Source organism: Macaca fascicularis, chromosome 16, assembly GCF_037993035.2.
Source record: "Macaca fascicularis isolate 582-1 chromosome 16, T2T-MFA8v1.1".
NCBI classification, from domain to species: domain Eukaryota; kingdom Metazoa; phylum Chordata; class Mammalia; order Primates; family Cercopithecidae; genus Macaca; species Macaca fascicularis.
Window position 1 is genome coordinate 2,940,922 of NC_088390.1, and position 18,917 is coordinate 2,959,838.

The following is an 18,917-nucleotide window of genomic DNA, read 5'->3' on the forward strand; positions in this document are numbered from 1 at the left end:
CTATCTGCATTTTACAGAGGAGAAAGTGGAGACCCAGAGAGTTTAGGAAACTCGTTCAAGGTCTTCAGGGAGGAAGTCACGGAGTTGGGATTTGAATCTGGGTCTGTGCTTTGTGGGCGGAGCTGAGTGGTTCTCACACCTGCCTCCCGCCCTACTTTCCCATTTTCTTTCCCTGATGTTCTCGAGAGCTGTGTATATAGAATCCGCGGCCGCACAATGCACCTCCGCCTCCACAACACCGTGGGTGAGAAGGCCTCTGGTTTGCTGGGGCCCATCCCCTTGCTGGAGGCCTGGATTGAATGGGGTCTGTGGTGCCTGGGTGAGTTGGACACTCAGAAGCAAGGATTTACTTTGTACCTGCAGTGCAGGGGTACAGGGGCTATGGAGCCACGCCGGAACACTGGAGGGGAGGTGGCAACAGTACCGTGCAGGAGAAGGAGGCTTGCGTGTGGGATATCGCCCCCGGCTAACACATGGGCAAATCGTTAGCCTCTCTGGGTCAGTGTCTCCGTCTGTAAAATGGGAGGGGTGGATTAGCGTCCAGCCTGCTCTCTTCCAGCCTTGACATTCTAGGAGTTTGCATTCATGCCTTGGGTCCTTTCGCATTTTTCTCAGGACCTTGGTGATGGTGGGGGCTCGCTGTTGAGTGAGTGAATGCATGGCTGTGTGGATGGAAGTCTGAGAGCAGGGGCTCTGCGCATTTCATCTCTGACTCCTTAGGGCTACACGGTGCATGGCACAAAGCAGGTTTTCAGTCTGTATTTGCTGAATGAATCAACGATGGGTCATCGTGGTTGGCCCATCACTTGCAGGTGGAAGGATGGAGAGAAACAGACAGGCTGAGCGTGGGGGGATCCCTCTTCTCCAGTCTGCTCTGGGGGCCCGTGGGGCATGAGGTCCCTGTTGGCCAGGTGCCTGGGGTTTTCTTGTGGAGCTCCTTGAAGGAGCAGCCAGAGGGGGAGGATCTGAGCTGGGAGTCTCCGAGACACTCCTCTTGTCCTTTATTTCTTTTTTGAGATGGCGTCTTGGTCTGTTGCCCAGGCTGGAGGGCAGTGGCGCAATGTCGGCTCACTGCAACCTCCGTCTCCCGGGTTCAAGCGATTCTCCCACCTCAGCTTCCCGAGTAGCTAGGATTACAGGCGTGCACCACCATGTTCAGATATTTTTTTTTCTATTTTTAGTAGAGATGGGGTTTCACCATGTTGGCCAGGCTGGTCTCGAAATCCCGACCTCAGGTGATCCACCCACCTCAGCCTCCCAAAGTGTTGGGATTACAGGCGTGAGCCACTGCACTTGGCCAAAACCTCTTCTCCTTTTTGCTGTCCCTTGCACTCCCTCCAGAGAGACCCCTGCATCTTTGCTAAAGAAAGAGATGCGTGTAAGTGTGTGTGTGTGTGTGTGTGTCTGTCTGTCTGTCTGTCTGCTGCATGGGCTCCAGCTACCTGTGGTGACCGTCACGCACAGGGGCTGGCTGCGGTGGCCTGGAGTGAGCATGTGGATGGTTCAGGGTAACCCGTCTCCACTGCTGGGGCATACTCTCATGCATACTCCTGAGGGATGGGGAAGTCTAAAATCCATTGCCATGTAGGAAAAAAATCCAGCTTTTAAGTGGGTGGCTCTGGCCCTTGCTCCCTAGAAGTGGCACCTCTGGAAAGCGACAAAGCCTGTGATGGGACCTGGGTGCGGCTGTGCTCTCTGATTTCTTCCCTAGGAAAAGTATGCGGAGGGCCCGGAGGAGCTCCTGCCTGGCTGGGCCAGCATGTCAGTTCTACCGTGGTTTGACCAGAAGGTACCACACAGCCACCACTATTCTAAGTTTCAGATTTAGCCAGCTAAAAATGGAAAATCCTACTAGAAAGGAAGGGGCCGTGAAGGGCAGGAGCTCAGTATGTCCCTGGGCAGCTGTCCTTGGTCCCTGGAGACTCCAGTGTCAGAGACTCCAGTGTCAGCTGCTGGAGACGTTGTCCATGAGAGCAGGGGCTTGCCACAGCCAGGAAGCTTGATTTCTTCTCTGCCGCAACCCTTTTATTATTATTATTATTAAGAGGGAGTCTCGCTCTGTCGCCCAGGCTGCAACCTCCATCTCCTGGGTTCAAGCGATTCTCCTGCCTCAGCCTCCCAAGTAGCTGGGATTACAGGCACGTGCCACCACGCCCGGCTAATTTTTGTATTTTTCTTAGTAGAGACAGGGTTTTGCCATGTTGCCCAGGCTGGTCTCAAACTCGTGACCTCAGATGATCCACTTGCCTCGGCCTCCCAAAGTGCTGGGATTACAGGTGTGAGCCACCGTGTCTGGTCTATTATTATTATTATTATTATTTTTGAGATAGAGTCTCACTCTCTCTCAGGCTGGAGTGCAGTGGCATGATCTTGGCTCACCGTGACACCCCTTCCTCCTGGGTTCAAGCGATCCTTCTGCTTCAGTCTTCTGAGTAGCTGGGACTACAGGTGTGCACCACCACACCTAGCTAATTTTTTCGTATTTTTAGTAGAGATGGGGTTTTGCCATGTTGGTCAGGCTGGTCTCAAACTCCTAGCCTCAAGTGATCCACCTGCCTCAGCCTCCCAAAGTGTTGAGATTACAGGCTTGAGCCACCGCGCCTGGTCTGCCACAACCCTTTTAAACTCAGGCTTCCCTCCCCATTCTGTAAGAATTACGCACAAGGTGGGGCACAGTGGCTCATGCCTGTAATACTAGCACTTTCAGAGGCCAAGGCAGGAGGATTGCTTGAGCCCAGGAGTTTGAGACCAGCCTGGGCAACATGGTGAAACCCCGTTTCTACTAAAAAATACGTGCACCACCACACCTGGCTAATTTTTGTATTTTTAGTAGAGACGGGGTTTCACCATGTTGGCCAGGCTGGTCTCAAACTCCTGACCTCAGGTGATCCACATGCCTCGGCCCCTCAAAGCACTGGGATTACAGGCTTGAGCCACCGCCTCTGACCATTGATTCTGATTTAATGACTCTTCATTCACCAGTTGAGGCCACAACTACTAATTCATTTCCCCACCTTTGGCCACCGAGTCCAGAATCCTTGAGGCACCACGACGATGTTCTAGAACCTTCTGGGGCCAACTCATCTTAGTCTGCTCTTCTCCTATGCACCTAGGGCATCTGCTGAGAGTTTGCTGGGGTTGTCAAGGACAGGGGGAGCTTGAGGTTTTTGGGGGTAGACAGCTGAGTCAGTTCGGCCTACATTTACTGGGCACCTACCCTCTCTCTGCAGGGAGACAGACAGTTGCCATGGCACGGGACAAGGGCTGCAATGCCCGCAGAAAGGATGGAGGGGGGCCTCCTGGAGACGTGGCGATGCCTGAGCTGTCTCCAGGGGTGTGTAAGGTCAGCAGGGAGGAGAGAATGCACTCCAGGCAGCCCGACGCTCACGAAGGCAGTGGGGTGTGAAGCAGCTCCAGCAGGCAGGACCTGGGAGCAGTTACTATTACCAGACAGAAGCGAGGGTGGGAGTGCAGGGGCCTAGGGAAAGGCGGGCCACATCTAGGAGGGTGGGTGAGCTGTGCTGGAAGCTGGGCTGGATCAAAGGCCTTTGGGCCTGGGGAATGCTATGGTGAGCTCAAGTCTGACTGGAGGGTTAGAGAGGAGGCAGGGAGGCTAGGAGGGGATATTGAGACAGCCACGTAAAGAGGTCCCCGGAGGTTCTCCGCTGACCTGCACCCTGGGGTGGAGCCTCGGGAAGTTTGTGCCGTTTGTGGCGGGGAGGATCCTGGCCATTCCCGTTCGGAGGTGGTAACCTGGGGATCCAGTCTGTGAGATGGGGGCCTGTTAACGGGAACCTCTCTCGCTTTGCTGAGTTTTTTTCCTTTTGCCCAAAAAATCCCATTGTTCTCACCCTTCTGTTGTGTCCAAGAGCCTGATCTTTCCTGGTGGTGTGACAAGGACCCTGTTTTGAGCTGAACTCAGGAGACAGTCCTACAATAGTATGGGGCTGGAGGGAGTGGCCTTCCCTGCCTGGAGCTGGTTTGGAAGGTGGGGGTGAAGGTGAGAGAAGGGTCAGGTGAGGACGCTCAGAAGGCTTCCTGTGAGCGCTGGGCGGATGCTGGTCCCATTCGTGAAGACAGAGAACTAGGGAGTTTGGGCGGTTTGGGTCCAAACTGGGAGGAGGGAGTAAGGCTGAATGTAAAATCTTCCCTCCACTTTCCGCTCTCCTGTTCAGTCTGTCTGAGACCCACCTTATACCTCCTGCCCTGCGGAAGGGGGCAGAGGAGAGAGCAGCATCCCGAGGGCCGTGGGGCTGGTCTGCGGCCGGGAAAGCAGCTGCACGGCGTCCCCTTGCTGGCCCGGCTCGGCTCCTGAGTGCCTTTGGCAGGTGAGTTCCGGGTGAGCACCGGCTGGTGTGGCCGCCCTTGTGACTGACAGCTGGTCACACCACAGAACCCACTGTTAGATACGCTCCAGGTGGATCGAGGAGAACGTGCCCATTTCTGTCTTGAGTGGCAGACTCTGGTTCGTTGATTTCTTCAGGATGGGCCCTGTGCCTGAGGACAGTGTTGGCGTGTGTGGGTGTGTGCAGAAACGTGTAGGCGTGTGTGCACGCTCGCCCGTGCAGGTGGGCATGAGCGTTGAGGGCCCGTGTGGGTGCCTATGTGGTGCCTTTTTTGGCTGTAGCGAGTTCCTATGGTAACCATGAACATGCCTGTTTTGGGACCTGGAGTCTCGGGGCGTGAGTGGCTGCAGAGAGAAGCAAGGAAGGCGAGCACTTAGCCGGCGGTTGGCTGTGGCTTGATTTCATTGCCAAGCACTGGGGCTGCTCCTGGACGTACCATTTGCCAGGCAGCAAGGTCTGCAGACTCCAGGACCCATGTGCTCCTGGCCCTCCTCCTGGCCAGTCCCTGCCATGCCCAGGAAGCCCTGGTGAGTCCTTGTCTGGTTTCTCATTGGACAAACAGCTCTCCGGACTTGGCCAGGTCTTGTGGGGATCTGCTGCTGGGCAGGCAGGGAGCCGCCTGGCAGCCCTGGCCAGTAGGTACTAGGAATGGGGTGTCTTCTGAGATGGGTGTGGGGCAGTGGGCAGGAGGGGCTTTGCTTATTCATGGAGCCCACGAGGGTGTTTTCCATGTGGCTGGTGGAGTCGCAGGGTCCTTGTGGATCCCATGGACAGGGCTAACCGTGTTAGTGCGAGGGTAAGGGCAAGGATGCCAGAGAGGAAAATGTGGATGGGTGGCCTGTGGCCTGCCAGCCGAGACCCAACCATCCTCAGAGGGCCCCCCTCACCCCATTCAGCTCCCTGGGTCCTCATGAACCCCTAGAGGCCTCTGGCCATGTACTTGGCTTCCTCACTGGTCTCCCCAGGCCCAGAGGCTTGCTGGCCTGGCCTGGATGGGGAGGCTCACGGTCCTGTGGAGGAGGCCAGAGGGCTCTGCCTGGCTTGCTGGGAGCTGGATTTGGCCAAGGCCGGGGAAGAATTGCTCCCACTGGGAAAGGCTCGTGCCTTCCCAGATTGTGCACCCCTGGTGCTTCTTGTCTATACACTGCAGACCCCTGGGTGTGTCAGGACACCCCTCTCCAGCCACCATGGGAGAGGCTCCTGATGGACAGGGGCCCAAGCAGCACTCAGGGGCCATAGAGAGACAACGCTGGTGTTGTGGCACCTGCTATCTCCTCCCGCTGACTTCTCTGGGGCAGGTAGCAGGGAGTTGGGAATGCGAGTGTCAATAGGGGCTGTCAGTGGCCCCTCTGGCTTGTGCTGGGACCCCCATCTCTGCCCCAAGAGTTCCTTCCTCTGCCTCTGAGAAGGTCTGGGTAAGACTGTGCTGGGAGCGGGGGCCGTGCATGCAGTAGGAGTTGCTGGAGCTGAATAGAGGGCTGAGGCCCAGGTAAAGGGCGAGGGGAGCACGTGTGGACCTTGCGAGCTTTGTCTGAACCACCCGGGCCTTCCCTCCCTGGGAGGCAGAGTCCAGAACATGATCCCTTATTGCCTTCCCTGGGGGCGTTGGGAGAGGGAGAGGGGAGCCTTCAGGAGAGACCCCCAGATCTCTGGTCCTTGAATCTTAGGGCTTAAGATTAAAAAAGTCAAATTAGGGCCAGGCACAGTGGCTCACGCCTGTAATTCCAGCACTTTGGGAGGCCGAGGCGGGCAGATCACGAGGTCAGGAGATCAAGATCATCCTGGCTAACACGGCGAAACCCCGTCTCTACTAAAAATACAAAAAACTAGCCGGGCGCAGTGGCGGGCGCCTGTAGTCCCAGCTGCTCAGGAGGCTGAGGCAGGAAAATGGCGTGAACCTGGGAGGCGGAGCTTGCAGTGAGCCGAGATTGTGCCAGTGCAGTCCAGCCTGGGCGACAGAGCAAGACGCCATCTCAAAAAAAAAAAAAAAAAAAGAAAAGTCAAATTAGTCTTTATGCAAATCTCTTGTGCCCCTAAAACTAGTCACCCAGGCTGAGCTTGGTTACCTCTGGGGACAGTGAGCTCATTACTTTGTATGGATGCCTATTTTATTGCAGTACAACTTCGCTTGCTCAAAGCTGACCGCTGTTTTCATCTGGAATCTCTGTAACTGCATTGCTTGGTCCAGTCTTGACCCTTGGCCCGCACGTCCCCACCTACCCCCATTCAACAAGGTTCACCCCTTTTCCCCCTAAGAGCCCTGCACACACTGGAAGGCTGCCTTTTCACCCTGAGTCTACTCTTCCCTCCCCTTGGCTGGTCACCCCGGCATCTTCGGCTATATTTGGGATTCCTCGCCTGCCTGGGCTGATCTTTGTCGGAAGGGCTCAGGTTTTGCAGGCAGCCTGCAGGAGCCCCATGGACACGAGGATGGACAGCTGGAGGTGATGAGCCTTACCCTTCTGATTTGCAGACCAGTAAGCTGAGACCCTGGGCAGGGGTGCTGCCCGCTGGCAATAGGACAACACAGAGGTGGTCAGGGCAGGGCTGGGACGTGAGGGGCAGCTCTCGGTGCCTGTGATGTGCTGGCCCCTGGTACTTTTCCTGCTTCTCCAGCAGCTCCATCTTTGCTGCTTTCTGACTTGGGCCCTCAGCTCTTGGGCACTGCAAGAATGCTGGCCCGTCTTAGCGGACCTTCCATTTTATAACAGCAGCTGGAAATCTTCTTTGTTTGTTTGTTTGTTTTTGTTTTTTTGAGACGGAGTCTCACTCTGTCACCCAGGCTGGAGTGCAGTGGCACGATCTCGGCTCATTGCAACCTCTGCCTCCTGGGTTCAAGCGATTCTCCTGCCTCAGACTCCCGAGTAGCTGGGATTACAGGCACGCACCACCACGCCAGGCTAACTTTTTGTATTTTTTTTTTTTTTTTTTTGAGACGGAGTCTCGCTCTGTCGCCCAGGCTGGAGTGCAGTGGCCAGATCTCAGCTCACTGCAAGCTCCGCCTCCCGGGTTCACGCCATTCTCCTGCCTCAGCCTCCCAAGTAGCTGGGACTACAGGCGCCCGCCACCTCGCCCGGCTAGTTTTTTGTATTTTTTAGTAGAGACGGGGTTTCACCGTGTTAGCCAGGATGGTCTCGATCTCCTGACCTCATGATCCGCCCGTCTTGGCTTCCCAAAGTGCTGGGATTACAGGTGTGAGCCACCGGGCCTGGCCAACTTTTTGTGTTTTTAGTAGAGACGGGATTTTGCCATGTTGAGCAGGCTGGTCCCGAACTCCTGACCTCAGGTGATCCGCCCACCTCGGCCTCCTAAAGTGCCGGGATTACAGGCGTGAGCCACTGTACCTGGCCTAATTTTTGTATTTTTACTAGAGACGAGGTTTCGCCATGTTGGCCAGGCTGGTCTCGAACTCCCAATCTCAGGTGATCCACCCGGCTCAGCCTCCCAAAGTGCTGGGATTACAGGCGTCTGGCCAAAAATCTGGAGTTTTAGACAAAATCTTGACAACTAACTGCAGACTTTAAAGAACAGAGCTGGCTGTGGCTTACCCTGCAGACCAGAGTCAGCCGGACCCTCTGCCCTGGTCACCTCCTCAGGTCTCAGCTCTTGTTTCTTTGTGGCTGACTCCCAAATCCCTCTCCCCAGGTCACCCCCAAGAGCGGTGCTCTTGCCTGGACCTCAGTGGCTGGCCGGTCATTTCGGCTGTGTTCCCAGACTGGACTGACTCTCAATTAACCTTTTCTCTCTTTCAGATCCAGTTCTTTCTGTCACTGGGTTGAGAAGCCTCTGAGTCATGGGGGGTGGTTCCTCCTGTCTCCCGGTTCAGGCCCATTATCTGCTGCCCAGACAGTGACAAAGGCTTTCGAATTAACGTCCTCCTCCGGTCTCTGCCAGCCGTGACTAACTCATCATCCCTCAAGCTGGCTTGAGCTCTGCCTTCCCTGTTCCTAGGCCCTGGCCCGAAGGCAGACCTTTGTAGTGCTGACTCTGAGGGGCTTCTTCTGCCAGGATGCTGGTGGAGGGACCCCCAGCCCTCAGCTGGTGGGGGACTGTCTTTGGGTCATAGCAACTAGTTTGTTCCTTCCTTCCCTCCCCCAGGACAGTGGTTCTCAAACTTTTCTGCACTTTGGTCTCACCTGGAGGTGCTTTTAAAAATTCTGATGCTGGCTGGGCACGGTGGCTCACACCTGTAATCCCAGCATTTTGGGAGGCCGAGATGGGAGGATCACCTGAGGTCAGGAGTTCGAGACCAGCCTGGCCAATATAATGAAACCCCGCCTCTACTAAAAATACAATAACTAGCCAGGCGTGGTGGTGGCTCCCTGTAATCCCAGCTACTCAGGAGGCTGAGGCAGGAGAATCGCTTGAACCCAGGAGGTGGAGGTTGCAGCGAGCTGAGATCGTGCCATCGCACTCCAGCCTGGGCAACAAGAGTGAAACTCCGTCTCAAAAAAAAGAAGTTCTGATGCCCAGGTTGTACCCAGTTCCAATTAAATCTGAATGTCGGGGGATGGGAGCCAGCATCAGTACTTTTTTTTTTTTTTTGAGACAGAGTCTGGCTCAGTCGCCCAGGCTGGAGTGCAGTGGCATGATCTCGGCTCACTGCAACCTCCGCCTCCTGGGTTCAAGCGATTCTCCTGCCTCAGCCTCCCGAGTAGCTGGGATTACAGGTGCCTGCTGCCATGCCCAGCAAAGTTTTTGTATCTTTAGTAGAGACGGGGTTTCACCATGTTGGCCAGGCTGGTCTCGAACTCCTGACCTTGTGCGCCCAGCTGTACTTTTAAAAGATCTCCCGTTCATTCCAGTAGGCAGCCAAACCTGGGAAGCACTTCCCCAAGGGATACATACACAAGTGTGGCGACCATCAGTGGTTGGGCAATGACTCAGGTCAGGTTGCATGTTCAAAGGGCTTCTGGTGGGCGTGAGCCCCTCTGGGCCAAGGCTTCTGGTAACACTTGAGGCTGGATGACTCTTTGTTTTGCGGTGCCATCCTGTGTGTGGTAGGGTGTTGAGCAGCCTCTCTAGCCTCTATCCATAAGATGCCCGTGACCCACCCCTCGCTGTGATAATGAAAATGTCTGCAGGCCAGGTACGGTGGCTCACACCTGTAATCCTAGCACTTTGGGAGGCCCAGACAGGTGGATCACCTGTCAGGAGTTCGTCGAGACCAGCCTGGCCAACGTGGTAAAACTCTGTCTCTACTGAAAAAGTACAAAAAATTAGCTGGGCATGGTGGCACGTGCTTGTAATCCTAGTTACTTGAGATGCTGAGGCAGGAGAATCACTTAAACCCGGGAGGCGGAGGTTGCAGTGAGCCGAGATCACACCATTGCACTTTAGCCTGGGCAACAGAGCGACACTCCATCTCAAAAAAAAAAAAAAAAAAAAAAAAAAGTCTCCAGACGTTGCTTTATTTCTGGGGCAGTGGTATAAAATCTCCCCGACTCCGGTGAAAACCACTGCTCTAGGCCTAATAGGTTCACCTTGACAGCATTCTCAAATATTCACAGAAGATAAGGAGAGAAGGACACCAAATGGGGACCCCACCTTACTAGTTCATTTGTGGGCTTTGCAGTCAGGCAGCCTCGTTTAAATCCTGACTCTACCAGCTGGGTGACCTTGGGCAAGTTACTTAACCTCTCTGTGCCTCTGTCGGTTCTGGTTTTGTTTTCTCACAATGGTGCCTCCTCTTGACCTTCGGCTCCAGCCTGAGGGTGGAACTTGCCGTGTGTAGCCGGGCACTTTCGCCTGTGCCTGTGCTGCTCTGTCCCCAGGGAACATGCCTTTACTGCCCCTTCCCTGTCAGCATCAGGGTCCACATCCTGCCCGTCCTTCCAGGACCAGCTTCAATGCAGCTTCCTCCATGCACAGCCCCTTCCTCATCGGCACGGAAGGCTCTCTTCCTTGTGCCCCTGGAGCAGCCAGAAGCTCAGGTCACATGTAGCTCCTCCTGTGCCGTAGGGGTCTGGTGGTTTTTGTCCGAGTCCCTCTCCACCTGGGGTCTGAGACCATGGGAGCCTCTAGGGTGCCCAGCTAGGGCTCTCTCACTGTTTGTTACCCAGGTGAGGTGGCCGTCCCCTCCCTACCTCGGGTTGAGCTGTGAACCAGCAGGTTACCACAGTGTGGTACCGCCGCCCCCAACCCCAACACCCAGCTCATTCTGAGAGGGTGGAGTGGGCGGAAATCCGTGCCTGGCAGACCACAAAGCCACATAACTGACTTTTGGAGCCCTGCCCTGGGGCGTCGGGGGGAGGGTTGATGGCAGCCATTGCCCCTTTCTTCGGTGTTTTGCCGCCAGCGGATGCCCCGTGGAATTGAGGAACTTTGTTCTCCGAGCTCGAGCTCGGGAACAGGACTCGGGAGGGACAGCACCTGTCCCACCCTGCCCTGCCCTGTTCAACCCTGTCAGGCAGCTGAACGTAGGCTGGACCCATGGCTGCCCACCCGGGCTGCAGTGCAGACTCACCTAGGGGACCGCGTTAAAATGCAGCTTCCGGGGCTGCACCCTGGGGCCTGGGGATTCTGCCTCATCAGGCCTGGGTGGGGCCCAGGAAGCCTGTGTGCTGCCAGCACTGAGGTGGTGGTGATGAGGCAGCTGACTTTGCAGCTTCGTGGGAACCAGTGCCATTTAAAGCACGTTCCCCGCCACAGTGCAGCTCCAGCGGCTAGGTTCATATACTCTGGGTGACCTGGGGCAAGCCGCGCAACCTCTCTGTGCCCCAGTTTCTGTGTCTGAGGACGATCATCGTACCTGCACATGGATGCGCTTGTTGTGAGGCTTAGATGAGATTATCCAGGTGAAACGGGAACAGAGTGCCTGGTACACAGTGCTCAACACATGTTACCTGCCTTCACATCTCTGATATTATTATTATTACCTTTTTTTTTTTTTTTTTTTTTTGAGACGGAGTCATGCTCTGTCGCCCAGGCTGGAGTGCAGTGGCCGGATCTCAGCTCACTGCAAGCTCCGCCTCCCGGGTTTACGCCATTCTCCTGCCTCAGCCTCCCGAGTAGCTGGGACTACAGGCGCCCGCCACTTTGCCCGGCTAGTTTTTTGTATTTTTTAGTAGAGACGGGGTTTCACCGTGTTAGCCAGGATGGTCTCGATCTCCTGACCTCGTGATCCGCCCGTCTCAGCCTCCCAAAGTGCTGGGATTACAGGCTTGAGCCACCGCGCCCGGCCAATTATTACCTTTTTTTTTTTGAGAGAGTCTTGCTCTGTCACCTAGGCTGGATTGCAGTGGCATAATCTCAGTTCACTGCAACCTCCGCCTTCCGGGTTCAAGAGATTCTCCTGTCTTAGCCTCTTGAGTAGCTGGGATTACAGGCGCGCGCCACCACGCCCGGCTAATTTTTGTATTTTCAGTAGAGACGCGGTTTCAACACGTTGGCCAGGCTGGTCTCGAACTCCTGACCTCAGGGAATCTCTGCCCGCCTCAGCCTGCCAAAGTGCTGGGATTACAGGCGAGAGCCACCGCGCCCAGCCCCATTTCTGATATTAACAACCGTCCTGGGCTGTGCGGTCACACACATGTAACCGTGTGATATGCCCCCATGCCTGCAGGCGTACCTACGCAGGCAAACTGAGCACCGTGCACCAGGACCCAGGCCTGCCTGCTGAGGACAGATACGTGCACGGGGAGCATCCCTGTGGGTACATGCGTTGACACAGTCACTGGCTGGACACGGTCAGAAGAGCAGACGTGTGTGTACACAAGGCCCAGACGAATGGGCTTTTATCTGATTCACACTCTGACCTTATTCTTCGAGTCAGCAGCACCTGGGCTGAGCTCTGGGAACCCAAGGTGCCCCTTGTTTCCACAGCAACCATAATGTGGTAAAAATAGGCAGGGGAGGGAAGAGACAGAAGAGGCCTGAGCCGGCTCCAGGGGCATCCTGCCTGCTGGGGACCTTGTTTCCACGTCCCTGACCATATGGAGGTCTGGGTGTTTTTTTTTTTTTTTCCTTAGGATAATGACATGGCAAACCTCTGAGTACTCATGACCCAGAATTGACACTTGTTAACATTTTGTCTCATTTTCATCCAACCCTTTTACTTATTTATTTAATTTTGAGCCAGAGTCTCACTCTGTCGCCCAGGCTGAAGTGCAGTGGCGTGATCTCGGCTCACTGCAACCTCCGCCTCCCGGGTTCGAGTGATTCTCCTGCCTCAGCCTCCTGAATAGCTGGGATTACAGGCACCTGCCACCACACCTAATTTTTATATTTTTAGTAGAGACAGGATTCACCATGTTGATATTGACCAGGCTGGTCTTGAACTCCCAACCTCAAGTGATCCACCCACCTCGGCCTCCCAAAGTGCTGGGATTACATCAAAGCCTTTTTATTTTTTTATTTTTATTTTTTATTTTTTTTTTTTTGAGACAGAGTCTCGCTCTGTCGCCCAGGCTGGAGTGCAGTGGCCGGATCTCAGCTCACTGCAAGCTCCGCCTCCCGGGTTTACGCCATTCTCCTGCCTCAGCCTCCCAAGTAGCTGGGACTACAGGCGCCCGCCACCTCGCCCGGCTAGTTTTTTGTATTTTTAGTAGAGACGGGGTTTCACCGTGTTAGCCAGGATAGTCTCGATCTCCTGACCTTGTGATCCGCCCGTCTCGGCCTCTCAAAGTGCTGGGATTACAGGCTTGAGCAACCGCGCCCGGCCCAAAGCCTTTTTAAAAAATTGTGTATGACCGGGTGCGGTGGCTCATGCCTGTAATCTCAGCACTTTGGGAGGCCGAGGTGGGTGGATCACTTGAGGTTGGGAGTTCAAGACCAGCCTGACCAACATGGAGACACCCCTTCTCTACTAAAAATACAAAATTAGTCAGGTGTGGTGGCACATGCCTGTAATCACAGCCTCTAGGGAGGCTGAGGCGGGAGAATCGCTTGAATCTAGGAGGTGGAGGTTGCGGTGAGCCGAGATCGCGCCATTGCACTCCAGCCTGGGCAACAAGAGTGAAATTCCATCTCAAAAAAAAAAAAAAATATATATATATATATATATATAAGTATACATATTATAAAACTTACCATTTAAACCGTTTTAAGTGGACCATTCTGTGACATTAAGTACATTTACAATGCTGTGGGACGATCACCATTATCTAGAAGTTTTTCATCATCCCAAACTGAAACTTTGTATACATTAAATAATAACTCCCTATTCCCCCATCTCCCCGGCCCCGGCAGCCACCATTCTGCTTTCTGTTTCTATGAATTTGACGGCTCTGTGAACTGTGTACAGGTGACCTCATACAATATTTATCCTTCTGTGTCTGGCTTATTTCACTTCCCATAATGTCTTCAAGGTCCATCCATGTTGTGTGTATCAGAATTTCCTTTTTTTTTTTGAGATGGGATCTTGCTCTGTTACCCAGGCTGGAGTGCAGTGGTGTGACCTTGGCTCACTGCAGCCTCCATTTCCCAGGCTCAAGCGATTCTCGTGCCTCAGTCTCCTATGTAGCTGGAATTACAGGTGTGCACCACCACACATGGCTAATTTCTGTATTTTTAGTAGAGATGGAGATGGGGTTAAGCCATGTTGGCCAGGCTGGTCTCAAACTCCTGGCCTCAAGTGATCCACCTGCCTTGGCCTCCCAAAGTTTTGGGATTACAGGTGTGAACCACTATGTCCGACCTCAGCCCACTTTTTTTTTGTTTTTGTTTTTGTTTTTGTTTTTGTTTTTGTTTTTGAGACGGAGTCTCGCTCTGTCGCCCAGGCTGGAGTGCAGTGGTCGGATCTCGGCTCATTGCAAGCTCCGCCTCCCGGGTTCACGTCATTCTCCTGCCTCAGCCTCCCGAGTAGCTGGGACTACAGGCGCCCGCCACCTCGCCCGGCTAATTTTTTGTATTTTTTAGTAGAGATGGGGTTCCACCGTGTTAGCCAGGATGGTCTTGATCTCCTGACATCCTGATCCGCCCGTCTCGGCCTCCCAAAGTGCTGGGATTCTCAGCCCACATTTTTTTTTTTTTTTTTTGAGACGGAGTCTTGCTCTGTCGCCCAGGCTGGAGTGCAGTGGCCGGATCTCAGCTCACTACATGCTCCGCCTCCCGGGTTCACGCCATTCTCCTGCCTCAGCCTCCCGAGTAGCTGGGACTACAGGCGCCCGCCACCTCGCCCGGCTAGTTTTTTGTATTTTTTAGTAGAGACGGGGTTTCACTGTGTTAGCCAGGATGGTCTCGATCTCCTGAGCTGGTGATCCGCCCGTCTCGGCCTCCCAAAGTGCTGGGATTACAGGCTTGAGCCACCGCGCCCGGCCTCAGCCCACATTTTTAATGCTTTCACATTCATACGCAGGTATCTAGAAACACTTACAGTTTTTTGCGTGCATTAAAAATGGACATACCTGACGTCCTTTTGAATTTGCGTGAGGTGGTGTTCTGGGGCTAGATTACCTGGGTTCAGATCTTGGCTCTGACATGTAGCAGCTGTGAGACCTCGGGCAGTTCCCTTCATCTCTCCATGCCTCACTTTTCTAATGTTTAAAATTGGACTAATAGCAAAGCCTGAAACCGACTACAAGGGTTATTTTGGAGATTAAGTAAGTTTATATATGTCTAGTGCTTAGAACAGAGAGGGGATGCAGTGGGCATAGGATGTATTACCATTATCATTCCGTATGTGTGTCCGTCCACATGGTTGTGGAGTCTATTTTTTTTTTTTTTTGAGACTGAGCCTCGCTCTGCCGGAGTGCAGTGGCAGGATCTCGGCTCACTGCAACCTCTGCCTCCTGGGTACAAGCGATTCTCTTGCATCAGCCTTCCAAGTAGCTGGGATCACAGGAGCATACCACCACGGCTTTTTTTTTTTTGAGACGGGGTCTTGCTCTGTCACCCAGGCTGGAGTGCAGTGGTGCAATCTCGGCTCATTGCAGCCTCTGCCTCCGGGGTTCCAGCTACTCTCCTGCCTCAGCATCCCGGGTAGCTGGGATTACAGGCATGTACCACCATGCCTGGCTAATTTTTGTTTTTAGTAGAGACAGGGTTTCACCATGTTGACCAGGCTGGTCTTGAACTCATGACCTCAGATGATCCACTCCTGCCTTGGCCTCCCAAAGTGCTGGGATTACAGGCATGAGCCTCAGTGCCTGGCAATAGACCTAGATTCTTCTCTCTTTCTCCTCTGCCCTTTTTTTTTCTTTTTTTTTTTTTTTGAGACAGGATCTCACTCTGTTGCCCAAGGTGGCGTGATCCTGGCTGACTGTAGCCTCAATACCCCCAGGGCTCAAGTGATTCTCCAACCTCAGCCTCCCAAGTGGTTGGAACTACAAGCACGCACCACCATGCCTGGTTAAATTTTTAAGAAATTTTTGTAGAGATGAGGTTTCACCATCTTGCTGGTCTCAAACTTCTGGGCTCAAGTGATTCTCCCACCTTTGCCTCCCAAAGTGTGCTGGGATTACAGGTGGGAGCCACCACTTCTGACCTAGTTTCTTCTTTTTGTTGCCTTGCATATTAATTGGTACACGTAGATCACATTTTTTGTATGCCCCATTGATCCCCTCTTGCTGGACACCGAGGTCGTGTCCATTTTCTGATATTGCAAGCAATGCTGTGGGCAGCGGCTTTCCCCTCACCTGGCCCTCTGTGCGTTCGTGTGAGATCGTGAGGGGTATGTAGAGGTGGGGCTGCCAGATTGCCCTCGAGAGGATTTAGGCCGGGCGTGGTGGCTCACGCCTATAATCCCTGGCAAGACGAGTAGATCACTTGAGGTCAGGAGTTCGAGACCAGCCTGGCCAGCATGGCGAAACCTTGTCTCTACCAAAAATACAAAAATTAGCTGAGCGTGGTGGCGGGCACCTGTCATCAGCTACTAGGGAGGCTGAGGATCGCTTGAAGACGGGAGGCAGAGGCTGCAGTGAGCTGAGATCGCATCACTGCACTCCAGCCTGGGCAGCAATGAGAGACACCATCTTAAAAAAAAAAAAAAAAAGGCCGGGCGCGGTGGCTCAAGCCTGTAATCCCAGCACTTTGGGAGGCCGAGACGGGCGGATCACGAGGTCAGGAGATCGAGACCATCCTGGCTAACACGGTGAAACCCCGTCTCTACTAAAAAATACAAAAAACTAGCCGGGCGAGGTGGCGGGCGCCTGTAGTCCCAGCTACTCGGGAGGCTGAGGCAGGAGAACGGGCGTGAACCCGGGAGGCGGAGCTTGCAGTGAGCTGAGATCCGGCCACTGCACTCCAGCCTGGGCGACAGAGCGGGACTCCGTCTCAAAAAAAAAAAAAAAAAAAAAAAAGAGGACTTAGTATTTTAACTCCTGCCAATTCTATGAGAGTCCCATTCCCCAATGTCCTCACTGATATTTAATTTTCATGTTGATTTAAGTGACGGGCGCATATTTTATTTTATTTTATTTTGAGATGGAGTCTCACTCTGTCACCCAGGGTGGAGTGCAGTGGCACGATCTCGGCTCACTAAAATCTCCGCCTCCTGGGTTCAAGCAATTCTCCTGCCTCAGCCTCCCAAGTAGCTGGGACTACAGGTGCCCGCCACCATGCCTGGCTAATCTTTTTATTTTTTAAAAATTATTTTTAGTAGAGATAGGTTTCACTATGTTGGCCAGGCTGGTCTTGAACTCCTGACCTCGTGATCTGCCTGCCTCGGCCTCCCGAAGTGCTGGGATTACAGGCGTGAGCCACCGCGTCTGGCCTATTATTTTATTCTTTATTATACACACATGAACGGATCTCTGAATAAGTGCGTGGAAACCCTCATGGCCCCACCATGAGATCGTTGTGTCTGAGCCTCCCTTGAGTCTCTCTCCGCAGGCCCAGGGATGTGCTTCTCCTCACCCTTTTTCTGCATTGTATCACAAGCATTTCCACATATTGCTACATTCTTTTTTCCCCTCTTTAAAAATAGCACTTTTCCTGATTAAAAAAATAGTACATGTTCACTGTAGAACAGTTAGAGAGTATATACAAATATTGAGATTAAAAAATAAAAATATGACCCAGCACCCAAAATGTTATCATTCTGATGTATTTCTTTACACCTTTATTTATTTATTTATTTATTTATTTATTTATTTATTTATTTATTTTTTGAGATGGAGAGTCTCGCTCTGTCACCCAGGCTGGAGTGCAGTGGCGCACTCACAGTTCACTGCAACCTCCACCTCCTAGGCTCCAGTGATCCTCCCACCTCAGCCTCCGGAGTGGCTGGGACTACACGCATCTGCCACCATGCCTGGCTAATTTTTTTTTTCTTTTTTTGTAGAGATGGGGTTTTACTATGTTGCCCAGGCTGGTTTTGAACTCCTGGTCTCAAGTGATCCATCCACCTTGGCCTCCCAAAGTGCTGGGATTACAGGTGTGAGCCCCGCCCCGCCAAGTGTGGCCTTTTAAATTTAAATGAATTAAGTAGAATTAAAAATGCATCTCCTCGGTTGCAGTAGCTACATTTCAAGGGCTCCGAAGCCACACGTGGCTGGTGGCTACCATAGGGAACAACGCAGATACAGAACATTACAGAAAATTTTCATCATCCCAGGAAGTTCTACTGGACAGCGCTGGTTGAGAATGAGGTCCAGACTCCCCTGGAAGACTTCCAAGGGCTGGACAAGCCGAGAGATTCTATGCTGTCTATGATGGATTACGTGTTGCAGAAACGTCCCTGGACCCCCAGGCCAGAAGGCATCTGAACCTTGTAAAGCCAGTTCCACCAGGTGGCGCTGAGGAGGAGGCGGCGGCAAGCTGGCGTCTCGGGCGGTGAGGATCTCAGATGCAGCTCCTGCCTCCTTGGGCAGACAGAGCCGAGAGAACTGTCACCTCCGGGGTTGCCCAGTCTCATGGTCAACACCCAGTTCAAGCCCTGGTGTCTCTTGCATTCACGCACACACACACAGAGGTACACGCATTGAGACGTGACCTCGCAGGATCACCCAGGTTCACACCTACAGCCTCATTCACGCTCAGAAACAGTCCCCCAAAAGGCACAAACACAGTCTTTGCCAATCGCCATTATAACAGCAACAAAAATAGCTGTTAGGTCGGGCGTGGTGGTTCACGCCTGTAATCGTAGCACTTTGGGAGGCTGAGGCTAGAGGATCACTTGAGCCCAGGAGTTTACACCAGCCTGGGCAACATGGTAAAACCTCGTTTCCAAAGAAAATTAAAAAAAAATTAACCAGGTATTGTGGTACGTGCCTGTAGTCCCAGCTACTTGAGAGTTAGGTGGGAGGATTGCTTGAGCCCGGGAGTGGGAAGCTGCAGTGAGCTATGATCACACCAACGTACTCCAGCCTAGAGGACAGTAAGACCCTGTCTTAAAAAAAAAAAACAATGGGCCGGGCGCGGTGGCTCAAGCCTGTAATCCCAGCACTTTGGGAGGCCGAGACGGGTGGATCACGAGGTCAGGAGATCGAGACCATCCTGGCTAACACGGTGAAACCCCGTCTCTACTAAACATACAAAAAAAAAACTAGCCGGGCGAGGTGGCGGGCGCCTGTAGTCCCAGCTACTCGGGAGGCTGAGGCAGGAGAATGGCGTAAACCCGGGAGGCGGAGCTTGCAGTGAGCCGAGATCCGGCCACCGCACTCCAGCCTGGGTGACAGAGCAAGACTCCGT

General features: G+C 53.4%; 1 protein-coding gene across 12 annotated transcripts in view; it reads left to right on the forward strand.

The window, feature by feature from the left end:
* RAP1GAP2 (RAP1 GTPase activating protein 2) overlaps nt 1-18,917 on the forward strand; it is a 299,357-nt gene that overhangs the window by 51,442 nt on the left and 228,998 nt on the right. For 2 of the 12 annotated variants that reach the window (XM_065532590.2, XM_074018217.1), the window contains exon 1: nt 4,685-4,873. The exons of 9 other annotated variants lie outside the window; for them this stretch is intronic. In XM_065532590.2, the coding sequence (XP_065388662.1) occupies nt 4,821-4,873 (53 nt within the window). In that variant the 5' untranslated portion in view covers nt 4,685-4,820. Of the gene's footprint in view, nt 1-192; nt 320-4,684; nt 4,874-18,917 lie in introns of those variants that run through there. One more of the 12 variants, XM_065532595.2, reaches the window with a different exon arrangement.